A 19,780-nucleotide genomic window follows, 5' to 3' on the forward strand; every position below is an offset into this window, starting at 1 on the left:
TTCTAGCAGCTGACGGTGTCATGGGGATCCCCGAATTGAACCAAAAATTTTTTCATTATTTTTTGTATTATTATTTCATTGTATATATATATAATTTAATAATGGAGTTATTGTCTTTTTAAAACATTTGGTTACTTTTTAAATGCATTTCTTGTTTATGTTTCTGTTCTGTGTATGTTGTTGGTGTTGGCGTCTACATTGTTGTCACCATAGCAGTAACGCTGAAGTGGACACCAGTAGTCAAAGTAAATTTCCATTTGTTTAGAAAAATAAATAAATCGATCTTAGCTCATCTTATCTTTAGGTTCCATTATATTGCCACCATATTTCTTCTTATAGCTTTCTCGTCGTTTTCGCTCTTGTAGAATTTTACTGAGTAAATTATTATAGCTTTTATACAGCGCTACTTTCATGCTTATAGCATGCTCAGAGCGCTTTTGGTCTAATCTCATTTGTGGACCAGTGAGGAGGGAGGGGAGATCTAGGAGTTGGTTTTCCGTGCTGCCTTTAGGCGCTCAGTAAACACAACTCTGCCCGAGTCGGGTGTCGAACCTCGAGGTAGCCAAGCCAAGTTCAAGCACACTTGGCCTCTCGACCACGCTTCTCAGCGTAATGCAGATATTAAGTAATCAAAATGTAAACAAATATCATATTACTTTTACTGATTAGCTTTTAGTGCGAAAATCAATAATTTGATCACAATCTTCGAATTGAAAGACAATAAGTAAAAAAGTGTGCAGTATTTTAGGTGACCAAGTTCCAAGTAGGATCCATATAGGCCTATACTGCCCCATCGTCTAGGACGCTAAAATTGTTTGCCGCAGTATTAAGTTTTCCACTTGTATTTGTAGGACGTTCGTTTGCTGCCAGTGAACAGAAGACGTAAAATGACGCTATAGCCTAATATCTGTACACCATGGCTAGAGACTCAGTTTTGTTGACCTTCTGTCAGCTGGACTAAAAAACGGATGTATTAACTTGAGTCATGTTTTCACATGTGTGATGTATTAACTTGAGTGATGTTTTCACATGTGTGATGTTTTGAAAATTGTTTTCACTTGTGTGATGTATTAACTTGCGTGATGTTTTCACATGTGTGATGTTTTGAAAATTGTTTTCACTTGTGTGATGTATTAACTTGAGTGATGTTTTCACTTGTGTGATGTTTTCACTTGTGTGGTGTTTTGAAAATTGTTTTCACTTGTGTGATGTATTAACTTGAGTGATGTTTTCACTTGTGTGATGTTTTCACTTGTGTGATACTTTAACTTGGCTGATGTTTTTCTTGAACTAGCTACCTTTTTTTGTAAACAACATCCCCGTCTTTGGAAATATGTTTTTTTTTATACTTAGCTAAATAACCCTGAAACTAAAACTGAAATGGAAACTTGAAACGAAATAATGAAGAGAAAGCTAAAGTAGCAAATAATTTGTTTTAAACGTAATAAAAACTGCAACGAAATTAAAGCTAAAAAAAAGAAACAATATCTGGTATCAGACATCTTTAATGAACAAATTTCAAAAGTAAAAATATAAACTTTTTTGAAAGTTTATTTAGTTTTTAAAGTTATAATTATAACCTAAAAAAATAGCAGCTATTAAATATTACTATTATTTCCAGCAGTTATACTACACACTTATTTTAGAAATAACATTCACTTTCTGGTCAATGACTACAATACTATTATGACAAGCTTCTGTCATGAATAGTGTATTATTTTCTTCATTCTATAAATAAATCTAAATGTGTGTGTGTGTGTGTGTGTGTGTGTGTGTGTGTGTGTGTGTGTGTGTGTGTGTTTTAATTCCTTTACTTTAGTGTTAACGAAACAAAATAACGAGATACTACTGAATCAAGTGATACAATTCTCAATCCAACTTCCCAGAATCCTGCTGAAGATCCATGTAGCGTTGAAAAAGAAGTTTATTTTTTCTCATTGGTTTGATCACTTCCTCCGGTTCGTCGAACATCTCTACAACGGAATCCTGGATGCTCACAATTTTGCACAACTGTTCTTTGTAGTCGATCAGCTCTTTAAACCAGGCAGCGTACTGAATAGCATCTTGGCGAGGGTCGTCCATAAGAATCCTAGAGCCAAGTAGAAACACAACCCGTCACATAGTTCAAACAGTTAAAGGGAAACTCCAATGGTTTTTCAAATTTGAGTTATTGACATATTTAAATTCTCCGTAAAAAGTTGTAATAGTAAACATTTTACTATTTTGTATTTAAATGCTTAGAAACCTTTATATTTAATAATTTTTTTTTAGGTTAGTCATATGTCACTTCCCTTAACAATACTGAAAGAGAAACTACATTTAACCAATCGTATCGCTTCATTCTTACAGTAGCTGTTAGGCTGTTAGGCTTAGTGACGGCCTAGTCCAGAGCTATGGTACAGTTATATATAGAGAGAGATTTAAAAGCATTAGGATAACCAACGAGATAAAAAAAAGAAAGCAACATTTTCATCTAAGCCCCTCCCTGTCCTAAAAAGTAAATAGATCGTGTGTCTGACTGATTCTAACAAACTGGTCAGCACTGGCGGATCCAGGGGGGGGGGGCGGTAGGGGCGATCGCCCCCCCCCACTCGGCCGATCCCCCCCATCCCCAAAGGGGGGGGGGGGCGGACGAATTATAGTATAGAAGTCACACAATTTGTATGCGAATTTATTACTTATGTTAATAATATATACTAATTATTTATATTTCAACCTATTTTTAGATTATTTCGCCCCCCCTTCTAGTATTTTGGCCGATTTGGTAGGGTCGGGAGGGGGCGATGGCATCAATCCGCCCCCCCCCCCCCCCCACCCACCATAAACTTTCGAGTGGGGGGGGCGGTCCTATTTATTTGTAGAAATCACAGTTTGCTAACAGAATCAATTAAATATCTATATGATTAAAACTTGTTATTGGTATTTTAACCGGTCTTTATATAATTTCGTTCACCTGTTGGCCGATTGGAAGGGAAAGAGAAAATACCTCCACCGCCCTTCCCATCTAAACCCTTTGAGTGTGGGGGGGGGTTGCCCGGCTTTTATGGAGAAATCATAGTATGTGAACAAAATTAGTCGAATATCTATATAATATAAACAGGTGGAAGTGCGATACATGCAATCCCCTTCCCCCCATCGGACAAATCAATACTTTTTCTTTTTGTATTATAGTAAGAAATTACAAAATTAAAAAAATCTGTCACTAATATAATTTATATATGCTATAAAGTAAATTCTTATATCGAGTCGCCCAACCCCTATTCTTTAATGCAAAATGCAATCAATAGCAGAAATTATAAAAAGGAGCGAGAATTAATCGTTTTCATTTTATTTCCCTTGCCCTTTCCAGACAGAGTTTGTGTAATTTGACATGAAGTTATCGTAACTATTTTAAGAAAGACTTTGCTTTGGAAACGTTATAATTCAAACGAAATTTTTCAATATAACAGACAGAGTTGAGATGAGTTCAAAAGCCAGATAATCTTTTCCTAGTCGACTTTTTCCAACCTTTACTCTATCTCATATTTTTCTAGTTAAATAAATTTAGGACTATAACTTACAATGTATGCTAGATTCTTATTGAATATTATTAATCGAATTTTTTTTTTCGGCGGCGATCCTCAAAACCTTAATCTAAATATTTGGGGTATCTAATCTTTTCAAAGAACAAATCGGTTTTATTTGCAATGTATTAAGGGACTACAAATTCATATTAGAATATTTTTCTCATTATTCAAAAGGCACTTTATAATAGAATGAATAATGAGCTGTAGGGCACGAGAATGCGTTATTGCAGTGAAGAATGCCAGCGTCGAGGATTCGCCCCGAACCTCACTGATGAATAATAAGCTGTAGATGTCAGGAGAATGCGTTTCTGCAGTGAGAAATGCAAGACAACGCTTTTGGCGTCGGGGCTTCGCCCCGAACCCCATTGATAAATAGTGAGCTGTAGATGTCAGGAGAAGGCGTTTCAGCCGTGAAAAATGCAAGAAAACGCATTTGGCGTCGGGGCTTCGCCCCGAACCCCATTGATAAATAGTGAGCTGTAGATGTCAGAAGAATGCGTTTCAGCCGTGAAAAATGCAAGAAAACGCTTTTGGCGTCGGGGCTTCGCCCCGAACCCCACTGATAAATAGTGAGCTGTAGATGTCAGGAGAAGACGTTTCAGCCGTGAAAAATGCAAGAAAACGCTTTTGGCGTCGGGGCTTCGCCCCGAACCCCAATGAAGAAGCTTACAGCGCTCTCCCAGACCCCCAAGCTTGCAAGAGAAAGACTGTTTTTTTTTCTGTTTTTTTCGCCGAAGATTGAGAAACAGTCTTATTTTATTCTCATATATCGAATATGTATATATATATATATATATATATATATATATATATATATATATATATATATATATATATATATATATATATATATATATATATATATATATATATATGCTGTACGCACGTTTATGCATAGGGTTAGGGTTTAGTGGGCGTTAGGGTTAGGGTTTGGAAAAATATCGCCCCCCCCCACTCCAAAGTTCTGGATCCGCCAGTGCTGGTCAGTGTAAGGCTAGTCTAGACTACGTGTAGTCGGTCATGACAAGACAACCAAGCGATAGTGATTGTGTGTGTTGAGTGGTCTGGCGAGAAAATACACACTGCCGTGGTTAGTCAAGCATGTAAATCTACTTTCAACACGCATTTTCTTTTCGTTGCTTACAAGATCCTAGATCTAACTGCATAGACTAAGATATATTTTTTTTTTACGAGAATGTAAACTTTACTGCATGGTCTCCCGTTATACAATAAGTAAATAGATTCAATTAATAGGTTAGAGTGACGTCAAATAGAAACCCGGTAAAAATCTGATCGTTTTGGATAAGCAGAAAAAAATATGTCAGAAAAACATCAATTACAAAGTTATTATTGCAAATTTTAAAAAAAGAATAATATATTCATTATCTGTAAATCAAAACACATATTATATCAAAAATTGTCAAAACCATCGCAGTTTCCCTTTAAAAGACTTCCCAATAAGTTTAGCGTTACATTCTGGACTTCCCAATAAGCTTAACGTTACATTCTAGACTTCCCAATAAGTTTAGCGTTACATTCTGGACTTCCCAATAAGTTTAGCGTTACATTCTGGACTTCCCAATAAGTTTAGTGTTACATTCTGGACTTCCCAATAAGTTTAGCGTTACATTCTGGACTTCCCAATAAGTTTAGCGTTACATTCTGGACTTCCCAATAAGTTTAGTGTTACATTCTGGACTTCCCAATAAGTTTAGCGTTACATTCTGGACTTCCCAATAAGTTTAGCCTTACATTCTGGACTTCCCAATAAGTTTAGCGTTACATTCTGGACTTCCCAATAAGTTTAGTGTTACATTCTGGACTTCCCAATAAGTTTAGCGTTACATTCTGGACTTCCCAATAAGTTTAGTGTTACATTCTGGACTTCCCAATAAGTTTAGCGTTACATTCTGGACTTCCCAATAAGTTTAGCGATACATTCTGGACTTCCCAATAAGTTTAGCGTTACATTCTGGACTTCCCAATAAGTTTAGTGTTACATTCTGAACTTCTCAATAAGTTTAGCGTTACATTCTGAGCGATCCAAGTAGTTGTTACATTTTAAAGTTCCCATAAAAATTAAGTCTTATATTTTTAGTTTAATGTATTATTAATGTATTATGTATAAATGAGTGTTACTATCTAATTTTCTCAATTTGTTTAATGCAACATTCTGGAATTCTCATTAAGTTTAGTATTACTTTATGAGCTTTTAAAATAATTAAGTGTTGCATTTCCATATAATGAAGTCTTTTATTCTTTACTTAGTGTTGCATACTGAACTTCAGAATGAGGGTTATGTTCTGAATATCTCAATAAGTTTAGTGTTACATTTTCAGAATAATAACAAATTGAGTACTGCATTCTAAAAACAAATTCCATCAGTGTAATGGTCTACTGTGCTTAGTGTAGATCTACTTCTTCTTAGTAAGCAAAAAAAAAACAAATAACGGATACAAGCAAAATATAGAAAATCCAATTTATAGACTAATTGGTGAATTTGTTTATTGATTCGTGCTTTAAGTATCAACTTGATCCAATAATTCATGTGGGGGAAATAGCGTTAAAAATCATCTAAGGGGAAAAAACATACAAATTTAGCCATATCTGTGAATACTGAAGTATTAATTCTCCCTTTTAGTATCAAACAAAATAATTAATTACCAGTAATGAATTCACCAAATGTTTTTTTTTGTAATGATTTATGTCTTGTCTATGCCAATGAAAATAAGTGTTCCAAGTTTCAACTTGATTCGAGAATGTGTGTGGGAGAAATAATGTGTACAAACTTTTTACTAGACAGACAGAGTGAGTGAGTTGATAGAAGATTTGTAATTGTGAAATGTTTAAGCAACCAAGTGTGTCCTTATTTTTATGAAGCAGCACCCAGGGCAATTCTTTAATGTGCTGTAGTCTTATGCAAATAGTTAAGCCTAGTTCTAGTTGTCGGCCACTGGGTTTCTCTAGTGGACTAACAAACGCTTTGTACGCTGGAGTTGAAACCGCGTGAGTCTCATCGTACTGAAGCACCGTGTTGAGAACACTATTCTCTGATAACACGGACAAAGAAAGCAGCATCTCGTTGCAGAGTTGCTCTGTCTCCGTACTGAGCTAACTCACCATACATACCAGTCTCTTTTTCACTCAAAGGAGTTGAAACCTACCTGTAAGACTGTGTCAGCCTGGCTAGACGCTGCCATCCAGCTTTGGCGATCTTGTGTTTCTCGCCCCGGCTGTGGAATGTGGGCAGGCCTAATCCTTTACCTTCTCCCATGAATTGCATGCCTCCGGCGGTTAGCATGGCGCTGACTCCGGCTAGACCGGTTCGGTCACTCAACACCCCGTCTGGATGCTTTTCCTTAAAGAACATGTACACACTTAGACAAGTCGCTGAAACCACGGCGAGAATCTAGGAATGAAGCAATAAAGCTAAAGTTTAAATGTGTATAAGCACTTCAGAAATCTACGGCTTAGCAATCTCTTGGGACAGGAGCAAATAACGACTTGTTATTAATAGTCGGCCTAACTATAGAAATTTGTTGTTTTTTTTTTATTATGGGGCGATTTTCAGCTAAACATTTTTTTAAAGGATACCTTTTAGGACTGCAGAGCTAGATTTCTAACCTATTTTGTTTGTAGCTTAAAGTTTTTAGTTGGCAACAGTTCCCTCTCAGTGTAGCATAAATGACTTAATTTCTTTGTGTATATTTTTGTGTTCAAACTCTCTGCCCAGCCTTTACGCTCTATGAGATCGCCCCCCCCCCCACATTTACACAAATCGATTTCTTTTTTTCTTAAAGATATTACTTTTATTAACATATTAATGAACTAGATTACTAGAACTATGCGGTCTAAAGGTTTTACTTACAAATTAAACATATTTCAAATAACAAAAAAGTCGCTTGGTTACTTCGTTGATTTACATTAAAATGAAGATACAAGAAGAAATGATTATACCCATAGAGTAACGAGACAGCTGCAGGCCCAAAGGAGCACAGAAAGAAGGACAAGACCCTACATAGGAGGACAAAAAGAAAGATAAGCCCTGCAAAGAAGAGTAGAAAGGAGGATAAGCCCTGCTTCCTATGTCTTATAAAAAAGACAAAGCTCTACATAGGAAAATAAAAGGAGGATGCAGCCCTAATAAGAATTGTACACCACGACACTCTCTCCACACAGAGCAGGATGACAAATAAAAAACAATGGTGGGAAAAAATATTTATTTGTTCACAGAAGTACTGGTTTGTTTCATATTATATATCTCCAAAAGTATATTAACATAGGCCTAATAAAGAATGGAGAAACAGGATTGGTGTCATCCCGTACGTTCTGCTTACCCCCCCCCCCCCCCTAGATTTATGTGACATAGGGAAGGGAGGAAAGGCATGCCAATTTCGTAGTCTATAATGCTAATTATAGTTGGCGATATTTATTCATGAAATTGTTAAAATCTTTTCTAAAACCTATTACTACAGAATCGGGATGGAAATATATATACGCAGATTTCGTATCCAAATTACGGCAGTGTATCGTAGAAAAAAGGTTTTGTATTTTTGAATTAACTTCGGACCTTCTAGAGCGAGTAAGTAAACGTATTTACTTAGTTGATCCTATTTAAAGTGATAATGGCTACAAGAATTGAGATTCCATCCTTTTTGAAAGATATGCCTTATGAATTATATAAGAAAGAACTGCTAGCGTGGAATGAAATCACGGAGCTAAAGAAAGAGAAGAGAGCGATAGTCGTAGCCCTTTCATTACCACAAGGCAGTGAGTCAAGGATTAGAGAGAAGGTATTTGAGCAATTAGAGCTGTCGGAGCTCAAGTGTCAGGAAGGTTACGAGAATCTGTTGAAATTTCTTGACAAAAACTTGGCTAAAGACGACCTGGCAGACAGTATTGATAAATTTGATGATTTTGAAAACTTCAGGCAAAGTGAAAATCAATCCATACATGATTATATCTCAGAGTTTGATACAAAGTATAGAAGATTAGAACAGAAACGAATGAAAATGTTACCTGAGATTCTGGCCTTCAAGCTGCTCAGAAAGGCAAGAATTACGCAAATTGAGAAGATGCTAGTTCTGACAGGTATGAACTTTGCTAATTGGGAGACGCTGTATGAAGAAGCAAAGGGCATCTCTTAGAAAGTTCAAAGGAGAAGATAGTAAAGGGAAAAAGTTCGATGCCTGTATCAAACTTGGGCCAAGGTGTTCGTCTGAGAATGAGGAGGCTTTATGGGCGGCTGGCTGCAAGAAACATGAACCGTTTAGCAGTTTGGGAAGACGAGGTGAACAACAGTTGAACCACAGCAGACGTGAGAACTTCAAGAGCTTTGAAAGACGAGATAAAGAGCTGTTGAAATCTACCAGCAAGCCGAAAGTGGCACATCATGGAAGTAGACTATATAAAGTTGGAAGTCACTTTAGAAGTGAAGGTCAAGTCAGAAACATTGCTCGAGATCAGTTCTCTCAACCAAGAAAGAAAGGTTTAAACCCATTAGGTCGTGATGGAAATGTTTTAAGAAGCATATCTTGTCGGTCATATAGACATATTTTGTCTTAATGTCCAGACAGCTGGGAGAATCTGACAGAAACGCTCAAAGTTGTAGAGGACGAAAGGGAACTTGTCCGTTTACTGGAGACCACAGAGAGAAAGATTTTACAACGAGGTTATGAGGGCAGTGCACGCTCCAGTAGAGCGATGAATTATTTTTTTATGATTGACAGTGGTGGAGAAATTCAAGGCTGACCTGCTTCTAGAATGTGCACGAATTTTGAAGCTACACATGTGTAGTAGAGCTGCAAATATAGTTTGGACAATACTCCAAGGTCACGCTCAACGAGTTATAATCATACTGTAGCTGACTGTGTGTGTGTGTGGAGACTACTTTCAGTACCTGTGACTGAAAAACAAAGTGAACATACCTGTGTCGAAATATTAGGCAGAATATTTTTACTTAGTGACTTTTGATCTTAGCGACCAGAAGGAAACAACTATGTGTTAGTCTGAGACAATGTGAATCTCACAAGTTTGCTGTGTATAGAGACATTCTTTTCCTTAACAACTGGCATTACTTTTTCGTATCGCCTTTCAGTCACTCTTCATTCAAACAATGTGCATCAAGTTTGAAAACAGCACTGCAACAGAGCAGATTGTTAACAGTTCCTCTCCCCCCCACCCCCAAGTCTTGTTACCCCACTACATTGATCAGACTGCAGAGCATTGTCAACATTTCTTTACCCCACTACATTTAATCTTCTTTGTGTGGGAAGAACGTTTTTTGAAACCTGGGCGTATGAGATTATGTGTATTTCTGGTTACTGCCTACAGAAAGATGTTATCTACACTTGTCACTGTTAACATCAATGTAACCATCAGAGAATACAGAAATAGTGAAGAAACAAGGTGGCGTCTGACAGTACAAGTCTTTTGGTGCGGCAGCTTTCCACCATAACATCCTCAGAACAATTGACTTCGTTCATAGCGTCTTTTAAGCCCTACATTCTTAGAATGTATGGCTCCATACCTAGTGTTTCACCCCCACCCCCTTCAATCCTCAGGACATTTTATTCTTTTCCTAGTCTTATCAACCCTATGTCGACAACCCATTTGACTCCATTCTATGTGCACAGTTTAACAGGTAGTTTTCAACTTACAGCCAGTGTTTGACCAGATACAAAGGTACACGAATCGCCGTGATGAGTGACCAAGGCCCTGCATTACCAAACACCAAATAAGAATGCTGATCAGTTGAGACGGGCACATAAAGAAGACTGGGTGTTTCTTATGAACAATCTTTTGTATATTGTGCAACATGATGCACCGTATTATTTTGCTCTCATTGTTATGATACTTGTTTTTAGTTTTAGTTTCGCTTGACACTAGTACTTTGCTTACGTTTCTCTGATACTTGTTCTTTTGTTTTCATTTTGTTCAAATTTTGATCTATTTCTTGAATGCACACACACTGTCAGAAGACGTACTACAATTAAGTTATTTCTCTCCAGAATACTCCTCTTACCATTTGACATATAGTGCTTAAATCTATTCATTTACATGTGCAGGTCTAACATCATGTCATCTTATTGTATGCCATTGATATTCCTAGCCCACACTATTACATTATGCATACATACAATTTTGCTGTACACGTTTTATTGAATGTAATGCTAAGGCAACTCTGTACATACCAGACAGTGCTACATTTCTTTTTTAAAGTTGACATTTTGTTTTTCTTTATTCTCACTCTACACATTCTCCTTGATGTTTGAGAAGATTGAATTGTATACAGTAGACAAAGACACTTGTAGAGGACACTTGTAAAGTTTGCTATCGTTTTAAAAATTATATTTCGAGGTAGTCAGAGGTCCTATCATCTAGTTTTGTTTTCTTATGTAGCCTATATGTTCAGTTTTACTTAGCCTTCAAAATACAATGAAAAAGAGAAAGACAGGAAGAAATGAATGAATGAAGAAATGAAAGAAAGAAAAAAAAAAGAAATTGTAATTAATGTTGACATTGTGTTTATGTGTATGTGTTTGTTATTAGTATGTAGAATTATTCCCCTTGGTAAGAAAGTTCATATCAGAGTGTTGTGTGTAACCTCGTACTGTGAGGGTGTGTAAATAAATGGATTCTTGAATCTGGCGTTATAGTGTTGGCGTTGTTTATAGTTATTAAGTGTAGCGTTTCTAGTTTAACATTCCGAGCTTCAGCATTCTCCTGGCGTCGTCCCACTTCAGAAATGTTAGCCAAGTGGTAAAGTGGTCGGCTTCCGAACTGAGAGTGTCTCGAATTCGAAGATCTATGAAGATTGAGATTTTTAAGCTTCTGGAGTTTTATGGCGTCCCAGAGTCCATCCCACTTCAACGTGTACCTGGCATACTTTGGGATGTAAAGGTGGTCACCTGAAACCCTTGTTGACCGTCGTCCGAAGAAACGATTGACCTTCACATCCTCTGCCTCCTTAAAGGCAAAATCTGAAAGGGAGGAAGGGGCGATACCTTAGTAGCTAACAATTTACCTCAGCAGCAATTTCCAAGATAGAGCTTAGTCTGTCGAATCTGGACGCTTCGTATTGATGCATCATTGCGGCACGTTCACTGTAGAACTGCAACTCGGCGTACAGCTGGTCATACTCTTTCCAGGCCTGCTGATTGAAACTCTTAAGGATTTCTTCTTTTGTTTTAGACTCATTTGGTGTGAGCGCTTCTTTTGGTGTAGACGCTCCTTTTGGTGAAGACACTGTCTTCGACGGAGTCACCCTTAACATTATCAGTATATCATGTATCAGCAGCCTATTACTAGCAACTGGCTAATGCATACACTATTTTTAAAACGTTAGCTTCAAATTTCTTACTTTGGTTAGCCTAAAACCAGTGATGGGCAAACTACGGCCCACGGGTCCAACTCCGGCCCGCGGAAAGGCTTAATCCGGCCCACCACATATTTTGTAATAATGATTAAAAATAACAATTTTAGATTACAATGTAAGAATCCAAGGTTTTAATACGAATTGAAGTAATATTGTGATTTTTTTTCCCATTATGTTTCACAGTATTCACATCTCACTGTTTGCAACAGTTGAAATTCGCTACAGCGCAGGAAACTTCAGTAAATGTTTGACGTTCTTCAAATAAGCGACTGTCGAGAGTTTTTTGTTTTAATTTATTGAGATTATTAGTAAAATATTTTCAATTCTAAAGCGTCAAACAAGAAGCGTTGAGCTGTTTCAGAATGTCGTGGGTGCATTGGACCTCATTCACCAATCGTAAACAAACAACATTTAGCCACGTGATTATCTAACTCTAACAAATTACGATCTAATTTTTAATACACAATGGCTATCACGTGACAGTTTTTTTTCTCGATGTTTTATCAATATTATCACGTGACTAAATGTTGTTTGTTTACGATTGGTCAATGAGGTCCATTCACATAGTAGTATTTCTGCCTGGTCGTGCGGTTTGCGCGCTGGACTGTCGTTCAGATTTATCAATGGTCCAGGGTTCAAACCCTGCCCGCTCCCATCCCCCGTCGTCCTGCGGGAGGTTTGGACTAGGAAGTAATTGTCTTCAACTCTGAAGGAACATCCGAAACATGTCAAACATTTTACATTTGAAACAAACTTTGAAGACAAACCAGTGTGTCTCATGTGTAATTAAACCGTGCACGTTTGTAAGGGCTTTAATGCAGTTGAACATTTCGATTATCTTTTCTTATAAAATACAGACGTTACTTTAAAAAAAGATGTTTACTTTTAAATAAAATAACACTCTTTTAACATCCATGATCGAAGACAAAAGAAAATAAATAAAAAGCTGAGGAACTCCGAAAAGAATAATTAGGCCAGCAAAACCTTTTTCAAAACGTTGATATTTCTAATAAAGCAGTTAGCCATCACAAATAATTATAGTATAGAACCAGTATTGGCAAACTAAAGAGAAGGAATACACATCGAAGGCAGAAGGTAACGTGTCGCAACTTGATGGCGAATTGAAAAAAAGATTTCGTTATTTCCCGCATGCCATTAAATGTCAAATAATTATTTTTCAAAGTTCCGAAATGTAAGAGTTGTGAAAGTGTTTGTCTTCATACTGTTTTCCAAATGTATTTATCTCATATTCATAGCATTTGTGCAATGCTTGCATCCTCATATATTTGGGATCAGAATGTCTTTCATAATGAACTTAGAAAAAGCTGTGTGCAATTTGCACCACACTGTGATGAACTATTAGCCAAACACTCACAGCTTCCTAGTTTCATTTTTAGAGCATTCAATCTAATATCAATGTGTTTAAAAGGAGTCATTTACAGATATCTGATTTAATCCACGAAAGTGGAGTGAGGCAGGAGACCCTTTTTGAAACCATCAGTTTGGAGCCCGCAGATTTCAATGGCTTGACCCTTCACTAGACTCCACGGTGGCGGAACACCCCGAGAGCATGAGGATGAACTTATTCCAGTTATTGGTGACATTTATGAACTATGCAAAGCAGCAGGGCTTCTGTCTAGGGCTTTTGCAAAAGAGGATTTGAGCCCCTCAAGCCCTCACTCAAATGGAGCCTGATGAAGATGTCAGAGATGGGGGTCTCAATCAAAGAAATCAAATGGAGTCTGATGAGGATGTCAGAGATGGGGTCTCAATCAAAGAAATCAAATGGAGTCTGATGAGGATGTCAGAGATGGGGTCTCAATCAAAGAAATCAAATGGAGTCTGATGAGGATGTCAGAGATGGGGTCTCAATCAAAGAAATCAAATGGAGTCTGATGAGGATGTCAGAGATGGGGTCTCAATCAAAGAAATCAAATGGAGTCTGATGAGGATGTCAGAGATGGGGTCTCAATCAAAGAAATCAAATGGAGTCTGATGAGGATGTCAGAGATGGGGTCTCAATCAATGAAATCAATTGCCGATCTAGGACTCGACCACTTATAATGTGCCTTGGACTTTTCTTATACGTTTTAGGCCCACCCCTAAAAAGGTTTGCCCATCACTCACGTAAACAATTTTAAAAACAGAGAGAGAGAGAGAGAGAAGGAGAGAGAGAGAGAGAGAGAGATTCATACTTCAGTTTTGATTTTGGGGTTTTCTGAAATGCTTTCATTTTCTACGTTAGTCTTCTACGTCTTCTTATTGTCGCTGGTTTTATAGTTTTGTCGGCGCTGTTGGTCCTCGACATCAGTGGAGCTTTCAGTCAAGATAAAACTATTGCTAGAAATAGGTTAAAATCTGCATTTTAACAGTTAGATTAAGGTCCATTGGGGGGGGGGGGGGAATAGGTATTTGTGTTAAATATGTGGATATTGATCGGGGCCGGATTATAACTTAAATTCCCCCAAGAAATATTTAGCACTAACATATAATATCTGGACTTATAAAAGAGCTTCAAAAAGGTTCCATATCTCAAAAAAAAAAAAAAAAGGCGCGGCTAAGGACACACACCCAAAATATAGATCTACACACATATTTACAAATGTACTATTATGAAACGTGACAGTAGCATTATAAGAACCAAAATACGAGTCAATATTTGCCAACTGATACATAGTCTTGTACTCTTATTCTATAACAATTTCCTGCGTTGAGTGTTAAAACTTCAAAACTCAAAATTACCAAGATGGAGATATTTTTTTATAGAATTGCTTATAGTATAATATAGATGTAGATTATAGATCTACTTACATTATAGATCTACTTACATTATAGTCTTCACGGCGTGGTTATAAAACGGAAGTTATTTAGACAGAAAGGAAAATATTTTAATAATTGATATTTAAAAAGTCGATAAGAAATGCACAAAACAAAAACATTCAATGAAGAACAAGCAGCAACATCCTTATGTTATCAAAGATTTTCGCGCTAAACTAGACAATGTCAAGGACGCTAAGTGAACTTCGATGTTGACAACTTAATTTTAGAAAAATTGATTCTGCGATGCTTTAAAGTGCACAAGATTAACCTATAAATTTGAAAAGACATTAATAGTTCCTTTATTATGTAAAAAAAATAAGTGTTTCTAAAATGTTTGACATGTTTCGGATGTTCCTTCAGAGTTGAAGATAATCTACTTTCTAGTCCAATTTACTTCCAAGTCCAAACCTCCCGCAGGACGACGGGGGATAGCAGAGGGTAGTGTATGAACCAGAGACCATCGGGCAGCCATTCTGTATTTTTAAATTTATTGAAAATCAATTAAAAGCCTATTGTCATAGTCCTTTGCAGTATATTAGTTCTAGTGAAATTTTACTACTGGATGTGTTAAGGCCCAGTGAATGGGCTGGGGTCACGAGAGCCACGGTTACTTTAATCTGGCACCATGATTTAATTTTATCCTTGTAAGCCATCCATGGAAATTAGTTAGAGAATACGGCATCCCAAAAAATTCGTCCAGATCCTACGACACCTATACAGTCAGTCTAGTTACTGCATTAAAACAGAAGAAGGACCAACAGAGTTTTTGTTGTTGATTTGTTGTTGTTGATTTGAGGCACATCGGCACAATTTAGGCCATGTCGTGCCTGCAGTCCCCCAAGGACTACTCTCTCTCTAAACAACAAGGGCCAGATTCTATACAGTCATAAAATTAAAATTAAGGTCTATTCACAGTTAAAATAGTGAAGGTAGTAAAAATTTAAATATTTGGTAAAAATCTAATGTAAATAGTGCATGTTCACAAATTCAGAAATCAGATCTTCGTAGATAGCCCCACTTCCCGAATAAAGCCCAGTACCTTCCCAGGGTCGACATTATTAAATAGTGTTTTTAGATTAGTGGCTCTAAAATGTTTCGCCCTGACATTCTGGTATCTGGGGCAATCAACGAGGATATGTTCCACGGTGAGGCGAGAGTCACAGTACTCGCAAAGTGGGGGCTCCTCTCTCTTCAGTACAAAAGAGTGCGTGATGTAGGTGTGGCCAATCCTAAGTCTGGACATGGTTGTGCTACCACGCCTTGTCAGACCCTTAGATGTGGGCCGCCACCTGACATCCGCCACAATCTGCCTGAGTTTACTGTGAGTCTCAGCCTCCCATCGGTTCTGCCACTCTCGATAGGTGGCAGAGGCAATACTTTGTCTCAGGTCCGAGTAGGGAATTTGGGTTCCTGACACCGCATGATTTAGGGCTCTCTTTGCTTCTCTGTCTGCGGCTTCGTTTCCCTCAATGCCAACATGGGAGGGGACCCAGATGAAGGTGACATCCCTACGGTCGGCTGTTATTAGGTCCAACAGCTTCAGGCTCTTATGTACCAATGGGATGTCAGTCTTCATCCGCCCCAAAGCTTGCAATGCAGATTTGGAGTCGGAGCAGATTATAAATTTACTCCTTTCTGATGCTTTTACGGCCATAAGTGCAAGCAATATTGCGTGCAATTCGGCCGTAAAGATGGAGCAGCCATCGGGGAGTCTACGGGAGATTGTTTTGTTCCGAAAGGAGCAGGCACACCCGACCTTTCCCTCCATTTTGGATCCGTCTGTGTAGATGGTGCCACAATCTCCGTAGCTCTCCTGCAGTTCCCTAAAGTGGACTTGTAGTATGCCTGGGTCTGTATTTTCTTTTTTGAAATTAAGGAGGGATAAATTTAATTTAGGTTTATTCATTAGCCAAGGAGGATTCTGAGGGGTTTCTATTTTAGAGATTTGGTCAATGGGTGGGGTTAAATTTTGGATGGGTTCTCTCATTCGAAGGCCCAACGGCTGTATGACGTTAGGCCTTCGATTGTATAATTCTACCTCTGTGGGGTTAAATATGGAGTCAAAAGCAGGGTTCGTGGGGTTGGATTTTAGCTTGACTATATACTGCATTGCAAGCTTTTTCATTCTTATATCCATGGGGAGTTCTCCAGCCTCCACATGGAGACTTGGGATAGGTGATGTACGAAACGCGCCGAGACAGAGACGCAGGGCAGCATTTTGTATTGGTTCCAGTATTTTTAGGTACGACTTCCTTGCTGCTCCATATATTATGGATCCGTAGTCTAGCTTGGATCGAATTAGACTCCGATAGAGCAGCAGCAAGGTATCTCTGTCAGCTCCCCAGTCCGTATGGCTGAGTACTCTTAGTATGTTTAATGACTTTTGGCATTTCTTCTTAAGTTCCTTAATGTGGGGGAGAAAATTAAATTTGGAATCTAAGGTGAGGCCTAAAAATTTTGTAGTTTTCACGACAGGGATCTTCTTTTTGTGTATAAATAGTTCAGGGTCTGGGTGGAGCCCCCTTAGATTACAAAAATGCATACTAACTGTTTTGGAGTCAGAGAATTTGAAACCATTATAGTTTGCCCAACCCTGAATTTTGTTTAAACATAACTGTAATTTCCTTTCTAAGGTGTTCATGTTTTTCCCATAAGTAAGAATGACAAAGTCGTCAACATACAAAGAGCACTCTATGCCAGGGGACAGCGCATTTATGATGCTATTTATTTTAATGTTGAACAGGGTGACTGACAGAATGCTGCCCTGGGGTACACCCATTTCCTGGTCATGAGTGTCAGAAGCGGAGTTGCCCACTCGGACCTGAAATTTTCGATCTTTCAGGAATTCCTCCACAAAACGGGGGAGGTGTCCCTTAAGCCCCATAAGCGCCAGGTCACGTAGAATGCCATGTTTCCAGGTTGTGTCATAGGCCTTTTCTATATCGAAGAATACAGCTACTAGATGTTCTCTTCTGAGTAATGCATTTCTAATATAAGCTTCCAGCCTTACCAGGTGGTCAGTTGTTGTCCGCCCCTGCCGGAATCCGCACTGGTAGTTTGAGATCACTTTATTCCTTTCCAGGTACCAGACCAGCCTACTGTTAATCATTCTTTCCATGGTTTTGCAGATGCAGCTTGTTAGTGCTATTGGTCGATAGTTAGCTGGGTCAGAGCCGTCTCTTCCCGGTTTAGGTATCGGTATAACTGTGGCTTTCCTCCAGCTGTTTGGGAAAGCGCCTGTTTGCCACACACAGTTATAGACCCCTAGCAGGACTGCCAATGAGGGTTCGGGAAGGTGCTTGAGGAACTGGTAATGGATTTCGTCTTCTCCAGGCGCTGTGTCATGTGACTTGTCCAGCGATTCCCTCAGTTCCTCAAGCGAGAACGGTTTGTTGTAGTCTTCATTGTTCTCTGACCTGAAATCAATGGGGTGTCTTTCCTCCCTGGTTTTGACTTTTTGGAACTCTGGCGTGTAGTGTGCAGTGGATGATTTTTCTGCTATTGAGGATGCAAGGCAGTCAGCTATTTCTCTGGGGGACGTGACAGTTCGTCCTTGGTTTTTCAAATGCCCTATTGCATTTGATTCTTTCCCTTTGATTCGCCTTACTGCCTTCCAAACCGCTCTAGCAGAAGTTTTGGCATCCAGACTGCCGACAAAACTTCTCCAGGAATTCCTTTTGGCTGACCGTATGGTTTGTCTAGCCTTTGCTCTAGCTATACTGAATAGCTTTAGGTTTTCCTGGGAAGGATTCTTTATAAATGCAGCCAGTCGTTTTTTCCTATCACCAATAGCACTTTTGCAAGCTGTATCAAACCATGGTTTGCTAGGCCGTTTTGGATTTGCAGAGGTTAGGGGTACAACTTTCCTGGCTATACTTAGTAGCTTGCTAGCAAAGGTATCAGCTGGGTTCTGTTCATGGAGGATATTTTCTGTGATATCCTCAGAGCATCTTTTTTGGAATTGTTCCCAATCGGCCTTATTCAGTTTCCACCGCTGAGGTCGTCCCAATGAAGGGAGATTGTTAGTAATGATGATTGGGAAGTGATCACTTCCCCGTAGATCATTGCTAACTGACCATTTAAAATCGTCCAGAAGTCCGGGGACGCATACGGTGAGGTCAATGCATGTGAATGATCCAGTTCCTGGGTGCAAGTAGGTCGGTGATGCATCATTAAGTATGCATAAATCATGTTGGAGGAAGATATCCTCCAGCATACGACCTCTTGTGTCGGTATTGTTGGATCCCCACATGGTGTTATGGGCATTGAAATCCCCAAGGATTAAATAAGGCCGGGGGAGTTGTTTCAATAGGTCCTCCATGTCTGTTCGGTTTAATGGAGCGCCTGGTGGTAGATACAGGCTGCAGCAAGTGATAACCTTGTGAAGGGTTATCCTAGCTGCTACGGCCTGTAGTGTGGTCTGTAGTTCTACCCTCTCATGGGGGATGCTATCCTTCACAAGGATACAGACTCCACCTGATGCTCTCTCTGCATCCTCAACATTCTTGGTGTAAGCACGGTAGCTTCGGAAGCTGATGCAATCTTTTAGAAATGTTTCCTGTAAGCAGACAGCTACAGGAGTCTCAGAGTCCATCAGTAGCTGCATTTCCTCATAATTGGCCTTGAGGCCTCTACAATTCCACTGTACAATTCTGGAATCCATGGCTTATTCTAGATGACCTACTTGGAGCTATTTGACCTTGGGAGGCTCCCGGAGGGGTTTCCCTTTATTCCAGTGACCTTGGTATTTTTATTCTTGGGTTTGGATGGAGAGGAGGACAACCCCCTTTTGGGGGAAGTCTTTCTCTCTGGAGAGGGGAGATCCCTCTGGTTAGAGCGGAGGTTATTTCCTCCTCTCTCACCTCGGGCATCCTCTCCGCTTTGATTTCTCCCCTTAGGGAGTTGGTCAACCTCTAACTCAGTAGAGGTTGGGGTGTCTGGCTGGGTTCTCTGAGGAGAACCTGTGTCAGACATGATGTCTCCGGGTTCTCCCGGAGTATTGGTTTTGACATGCTGC

General features: G+C 38.9%; 1 protein-coding gene across 5 annotated transcripts; it reads right to left on the minus strand.

Moving 5' to 3' along the window:
* Positions 1-1,487: 1,487 nt before the first annotated feature.
* Positions 1,488-14,890, minus strand: LOC106072046 (uncharacterized). 5 transcript variants are annotated; one of them, XM_056028153.1, is made up of 5 exons: positions 14,772-14,890; positions 14,139-14,283; positions 11,593-11,833; positions 6,731-6,924; positions 1,488-2,089 (listed from the first exon to the last, which is right to left on the minus strand). In XM_056028153.1, exons 2-5 carry the CDS (start codon positions 14,174-14,176, stop codon positions 1,870-1,872), a joined length of 693 nt encoding a protein of 230 aa, XP_055884128.1. In that variant the 5' UTR covers positions 14,177-14,283; positions 14,772-14,890; the 3' UTR covers positions 1,488-1,869. The 5 variants fall into 5 exon arrangements, with proteins under 5 accessions (XP_055884128.1, XP_055884124.1, XP_055884125.1 ...); XM_056028149.1 differs by having other exon boundaries at positions 6,731-6,975; XM_056028150.1 differs by having other exon boundaries at positions 6,731-6,975; positions 14,755-14,803.
* Positions 14,891-19,780: the final 4,890 nt, after the last annotated feature.

Source organism: Biomphalaria glabrata, chromosome 4 (assembly GCF_947242115.1).
Source record: "Biomphalaria glabrata chromosome 4, xgBioGlab47.1, whole genome shotgun sequence".
Classification (NCBI taxonomy): domain Eukaryota; kingdom Metazoa; phylum Mollusca; class Gastropoda; family Planorbidae; genus Biomphalaria; species Biomphalaria glabrata.